The sequence below is a fragment of the Poromitra crassiceps genome (assembly GCF_964638095.1).
Source record: "Poromitra crassiceps genome assembly, chromosome: 2".
Classification (NCBI taxonomy): Eukaryota; Metazoa; Chordata; class Actinopteri; order Beryciformes; family Melamphaidae; genus Poromitra; species Poromitra crassiceps.
The window spans coordinates 112,278,195-112,285,399 of NC_139624.1; the positions used below are offsets into that span (position 1 = coordinate 112,278,195).

The following is a 7,205-nucleotide window of genomic DNA, read 5'->3' on the forward strand; positions in this document are numbered from 1 at the left end:
TGGTTCTCAACTGGTGTAGCCTCAGGACCCACTATTTTCCTTGTCATGAAGTCGCGACCCAAATTTCAGATTTTTTTTTAAACCACTCAAATTTATTGCACAAAAAATAGCGCATTAATTTAATACACAATGCCTTCATGCACTGTTATAAACCTCAAATTAACAAAAAAGTGCAACAGAAGTGCAACTAGGGCTAAAAACCAATTGAAATAAGGCAGACTTGAATTACAGGCCTATATGTTTTTAAATTTAAACAAGTCAAACTGGTCATGCTCAGAAAGTCTTATTTGAACTGTATGAAATATGAAATAAAAGGCAGTCTTATCTTGAATTACATGCCTACCGGTATATGTTTTTAAACAAGTTAATAATAATAATAAAACAAGTTAACCTGGTCATGCTAATCCAGTTTCAATAGTCTGAATTTAACTAATATGAAATAAAAAGGAATCACAGGCAGGCTATATGCTTTTTAGTTAAACTGGTCATAAATTTTAATTAAACTGGGGCCATGCTAATCCAGTTTCAATCATCTGAATTGAACTAAAATTAAATATGAAATGAAAAGGCAGACTTCTCTTGAATTACAGGCAGAGCATATGCTTCAGATTGTTAAACAAGTAAAACTGGTCAGGCTAATCCAGTTTCAATAATCTGAATTTAACTCAAATGAAATATGGAAAAAAAAAAAAAAAATTGGCCAATGTCCGCGACCCAATCAAAACGGCCCCGCGACCCACCTTTGGGTCGCGACCCACCAGTTGAGAAACGCTGCTTTAGAACACGCTCACTCAAACACGGAAACTCAGAGGGGGTCAATAAACTATACCCCCGTCTCACTTATGGTGTCAACATTTAACATTGTAAAGCAATGTAGTTAGCATGCAAAACAACTTTACTAGTCATCACATAACATTGCAGATAACTAATAACACATATATAGAGAACAGGAAGGTTTAATTAATCTCCAAAACACATTGTTGAAACACACTACCCTAGAGCATGCTGGGAAACTCCGCCCACTTTCTTCAGCATGCTACACTTTGTTGCTTCCAAACTTTTGACATGAAAGTAACTAACCAAATTAAATGAGTGGTGGGTGGAAATAATCATTAGCCTATTCTTAGTTAAACATGCAGTTTTGAAACATTCAATAAACACAAATTAAAAATAGACTATGACTCGACACCCTAAGTGATACACACATGTTATGAGAGTGGTATATATACCCATTACATCAATATCCATGTTAGTGTAGAGTGGTTAGTTCCTTGCTCTGCTCTTCCCTAGGAGCGATGGCTCTGCAGTAATGTTTCGGGCAGTAAAGCTCTGTTTTCTTATTTCTTTACATCAATTTATTGGGGGGGGCACATTTTATCAGTGCCCCCCTGCTTAAGGCTCGTGCCCCCTCTGGTCTGGTCTGGCGCCGGGGCTGTCCACGACTTAAATCAACTCTCAATAACTGTCAAACTTTTCCTTTAGGGCAAGTCATGTAGGATACGCTTTTGAGACTTTAGGACATTTGGCATATTGTCAATATCAAAACTAGAACTGTACATGGCACTGCACACAGCGCATGTGCTGTACTGATGACTGCGGACAGCGCATGCTCAGCTCATGGCAAACGAGGAAGTAACTTCGGTTATACTCTGTTACTTCAGTCACTCTTTCGGTGTGTGGATTTACTACGAAAATTACCGTTTCACATAACTTTGGATTATTTCATCGCGTGGTGAGTACACGAGTCACAACATGTACATGTGAGTGTTTCTGGCACTGTTGGAATGTGCATTTTGGACGACTGAACGGGAGTAGGCAGTTGTACCGTTCACTAAGCTAAGTAGCAGCGACGGCTGTACCGCTGTTTGTAGGGCACGCAGATGGAAAATAAAGCTGTGTACATTCTAGTTTTGATATCGACAATATGACAAATGGCCTAAACTCTCAAAATGTTGGCGTATCCCTTTAAATAATGTTGGCAATGGAGCTGAAAATTGTTGCAGAAATATTTCACCTAATCACAGCAGGATGTCTCACCACATTTACAGCCCAAACACACCAGACACGTATCCAACACTGAACGCCTCCCGGGGGCACTTTCATTTTGGCGTGCTTGTTAACAGGGAAGAACCGATCACACCGGCCACAGCACGTTGCCTCGCCGAAGCGATGCTGCACGTGTGCTGCAGCAATAGTTTTTGCGTCTGGTCTATTTTTCACGCGAGCCGCGAGCAGTACGCAACCAGCCAGGCATGAAGTCAATGCAAGTTGTGACCGGCGCGGGGCAAAACAGAGCGAGGCGTGGAGGAAAACAGAGTGCATCTGGTGTGAATGGCAAGGCTCCTGCTCGACGCTGCTCGATGCTTTCGTGACACGCTGCTTCTGAGATGCTTTTTGTATGAACCAAGCATTAGTCTTTTACACACACACACACACACACACACACACACACACACACACACACACACACACACACACCCCCACACACACACACACACACACACACACACACACACACACACAGCTTGGAAGCAACCTCATATGTCCAGGACTTGTTGAATGGGGCATGGTAACCCTGCGGTGACCATTTCTCATGGCTTGGTATATTGTAGGTCCAGAACATGTCTCAGTCCATTGAGGTGTTGAACCTGCGGACCCAGAGGGACTTCCAGTATGTCATGAAGATGGAGAACCAGATGAAGGGCCTGAGGACCAAGTTCAGACAGATTGAGGATGACAGGAAATCCATCATAGCTAGAAACTTCCAGGTATTTTACAGCCTGATTCAAACCGATGTTCAATAGACCCTTATTTTAAAAATGTTATGCCTCATACACCTCAAGTTGAGTATAGCCTTATTTGTACGCACATTTTTGTTTGCCAGCAAAGTCTCACATTGTGTGTTTGGATAATTTATTTATGTGGTTGCTTATAAGTGGCTGTGCACGTATTGACTATTCTTCAGTGGCTTAAATAAGCCACTTGCAAATTATTTACACTTGCAAACTAGATTTTCTGGCATGACAGAGATTAACTCAGACAAGCTCATGATATGCAAGTTAAGCAACTTTTTGGCATTCATCAGTATTATTTTATATTACGTGTGTGCGTTGAGAACTACATTTAAGAGTGCTCGGGGACCACTGTTATTTCAGCATGAACAAGGGTAGAATCGTTTTTAAAATGATTATGAAAACATACATTTTTTCACCCTCTTTTTTTATTATTATTATTATTTTTCCTCCCAATTGTACTTGCGCTCTCCCTCTGTCACCGCCTCCTCTCCAGGAGCTTCAGGATAAGATGGATGAGCTGAAGCCGTTGATCCCTGTCCTGGAGCAGTACAAGATGGATGCCGTGCTCATCTCCCAGTTCAAGGAGGAGATCCGGAACCTGTCGGCGGTGCTGACGGGCATCCAGGACGAGCTTGGGGCCTACGACTACGACGCACTCTATCAGAGAGTCCTGCGACTGGACAGCAGGCTGCGCAACTGCATGGGCAAGCTAAGTGAGTGGCCATCACTGAAGCTAGATGTTAGCATGAATCACAACTGCATGGGCAAGCTAAGTGAGTGGCCATCACTGAAGCTAGATGTTAGCATGAATCACATCAATTACATAGCCATGTTCAACTGATGTTCAACTAGTACCTTGGATTGGTAGCTTCCTGGCCATGATATGACCCCCAAATTGGCACGTACTGTATCTGTTGGTTTTCAGTGATAGGACTATTATTTTAATATAGGCTATATATATTGTCAGAATCTATGTGGTTCATGTTAATTTATTTGTTAGAAATGTGATAATAGGTTTGGGTTTGACACGCGTTCATTCAATCCTGTGAAATGTGTTTATAAAGTTGTTTAATCATTAGAACCTGTGCCAAAACTGGTTTGCCCTCAAATGTGTTCCCCTGGTGGTGTCTTCGGCTCAATTTCACACCAGGGAAGAAAATAACAAAATCATCTAAGTTTTTTCTGGATTCCCTAACGCTGGCTTTTGAAGTTTGATCAGCTTAGCAAATCTTTGATAGCAAATCTCAACTGCAGTGCTACCAAAGTCATGTTACTGCATGAAAATCAAGAACAAATGAAAGGAAACAAATGCATAAAAAGATTGTGCAGGTAGAGAGACAATAAACTCTAATGGGCTTATACTAGGTCAACAATATCAACAATTTTGTATATCCAGATTTTGCAAATACTATGAAAAGGTAATAGGCGAATGACATTGCTGGAGATAGGCCTTCAGTCTGAATTGCTAAATTTAATATTAATGTAATCTGCCAAAAAACTCATTCTGAAGGATTGGAAGTCCTCCTCTTCACCTTCCTTCTAACTGTGGTTGGGCGGACATGACCTCTGTTATACGGATGGAGAGGCTTAGGTTCCTGAGGCTGAGGACCAATACACTTAAAAAGTTTTCAACCATTTGGGACACGTTTCTAGCCGACCTTGATGAGGTTAGGGGTGACGGGTGACTCGCCTGGCTGGTTTCTCATGGACCCCTTGCATGGGATCCCAGGCACAATATCTTTCACAAGCACATAAGCACGTTATGCGGCTGGTAGTCACGTTGTAATGTTGAATGCCGATGATATATGTATTTATTTTATTTTATTTTATTTTCCTGTGTCTGAGCGTGTTTGTTTGTCCTGTCTGTGCATTGTTCTGAAAAATTGAAAATAAAATATAAAAAATATATATAAGCGAAATGTTCTTTGCTAGTTATGCTCCAGCTATATCTATTGTAAGTTAAACGATCGAGTCATAACTCTAAAGAGATGATGATTTTTGTAGGGATATTCGAAATAATGCATTAAGGTAACTCAAATACATCAAATATGACTGTTGAGCTTTTAGTGCATTACTTAATACAAGTTCTTCAGGAAATAACATGGGCTAAACATGAGAAAGCTGTGTTGTCATTAGCTATGCTTCCTGACATTGGTATCTTAGTATGCACAGAGGGCAAACTCTCTGGTGGCGCAGGCATGAAATTGGCTTGAGAAATCGAGTTAGAGGAAGAAAAAAGCCCACACCACAGCACATCTTATCACTGCATTTCTTTATTAACAGCGTGTGGGAAATTAATGAAAATCGCTGGACCCGTTACAATAAAGACATCTGGAACCCGGTTTGGGGCATGGATGACTGATCCCCAAGCATCGACGAGGAACAACAGGGTGAGTTACAGGACCAGGAGAGTCACTGTGCTCTCTGAGGTCAGTGTGGTGTGTGTTGTGTTTTATCATAAGACTGCCCCCACTCATATCATGCTGCAGCAGCTTCTTATTGATAGTCAGTGTATTACCTACAGTAGATACCGCTCAGCATGCTCCCGGTTTGGAGAAGCACAGAAGCAAAGCAGTAAAGCTGCTGTGAATGGTGCCAGCAGCAAACTGTATTTTAGCCACCTAAACAAATCAATCTCAATTTAAGTGTATGCTATATTAACAACATTTTCAGCATTTTACCTTGCTGTCAAACAGCCCTTTCCTTTGGCACTACATCTTCTCAACCATAGACCTCCCATATTCCTACGCATGGCACGCATGGTATTACTCCACAACAGCACGTTTATGACCCAAACAACATTCTGTGGAGTAATATTGTCAAATAATCTGATAGATTGTCGCATGTGGGGTCGATATCATGTCTCTTGATTTAGAATATTCTAAGTGCAGTGGATTGTTTATCTAATCATATAATATGTATATGTAAAAGCTGATATTTCTTTAAACAGGGTTCCTTTACTAAAAACAGAAAGACAATCCAGGCATTCCAAATTGAAAAATAACAGGAAGGAAATACTTTTAAAAGCCTTTATTGTAGTGGCTAAATAATTAAAAACACCAATATGTTTCGACCTCTATAGGTGTTCTTCAGCACTTAAAACCTTTACTGGTTTTAATGGTGACGGTTGAAATGTTTATCGACTTCCGCTAATTCTCACCATTATCTTCATCCTCTCTGATGTAGGTTTGGTATATGGACAGTTACACCAACAGCAAGATTGTGCGCGAGTACAAGACAATGGCGGACTTTGTCGCCGGGGTGGTCTCTCGAACCTACAGCCTCCCGTTCAAATGGGAGGGAACCAACCACATGGTCTACAACGGATCGCTTTACTACAACAAGTACCAGAGCAACATAATCGTCAAGTACAGCTTCGAGTCGGGCAGCGTACTGGCCCAGCGGGCGCTGGAGTTCGCCGGGTTCCACAACATGTACCCGTACACGTGGGGCGGGTTCTCGGACATCGACGTCATGGCCGACGAGCTGGGCATGTGGGCGGTGTACGCGACCAATCAGAACGCCGGGAATATCGTCATCTCGCAGATCGACCCCGACACGCTGCACGTGCTGGGGACGTGGAACACGGAGTATTCCAAGAGGAACGCGGGCGAGTCGTTTATGATCTGCGGTACGCTCTACATCACCAACTCTCACCTGTCAGGGGCCAAGGTGTACTATGCGTATTCGACCAAGACCTCCACATATGAGTACACGGACATTCCCTTCCACAACCAGTACTTTCACATCTCCATGCTAGACTACAACGCCAGAGAAAGGGCGCTGTATGCCTGGAATAACGGACACCAGGTAATATTCAACGTCACCCTCTTCCATGTCATAAAAACCGATGACGACTCTTAGACAAAACATAACACACGACAAACAAAGCACCATCATTTGTGATACAAGGACTTCACAATTAGTTTTCTTTTGTCAAAAGTGGACTATGGTATCTTCACTTGCCATTACTTGAACTTTTGTCATTTGTGGCTCTGGATACTTGGCTGAATTGAGCATGGACACAAATGACTTGCCAACCTAATGTCATACTTTTTTTTTTTTTTTATTCATTCATTCATTTACTTACTTATTTATTTACTAGCTTTTTCATTGCTCCTGTTCAGACTGGTATGCCTTATTTGCTCTGTGTTGGTTCTGCCAGCCGAAGATAGCTTTTGCATGAATATCTACATTTTGTCTAGAGTGATTTCCTATATAGCTGTTTCTGTTGCAAAACCTGCTCTGCTCAGTGTTTGTATTTATGTCTATTTGGAAGTATTTAAATCTCTTAACAGCCACCTCTCCTGCATATTTGCCACAATGTAATGCTAGTTGATTACGAAATATAGTAGCCATTCTTTGAAAGATGGATGTGTAAAATAATATTGCTGTTATGTATGTCTCTGT

General features: G+C 41.6%; 1 protein-coding gene across 1 annotated transcript in view; it reads left to right on the top strand.

Annotated features, from left to right (window-relative positions):
• Window positions 1-6,659, top strand: part of olfm3a (olfactomedin 3a) — a gene marked incomplete at both ends in the record, with an annotated part of 85,151 nt that extends 78,492 nt beyond the window's left edge. The window contains 4 exons of the mRNA XM_083653611.1: window positions 2,613-2,768; window positions 3,289-3,508; window positions 5,079-5,185; window positions 5,982-6,659. Coding sequence (XP_083509737.1) covers window positions 2,613-2,768; window positions 3,289-3,508; window positions 5,079-5,185; window positions 5,982-6,659 — 1,161 coding nt within the window. The remainder of the gene's footprint in view (window positions 1-2,612; window positions 2,769-3,288; window positions 3,509-5,078; window positions 5,186-5,981) is intronic.
• Window positions 6,660-7,205: the final 546 nt, after the last annotated feature.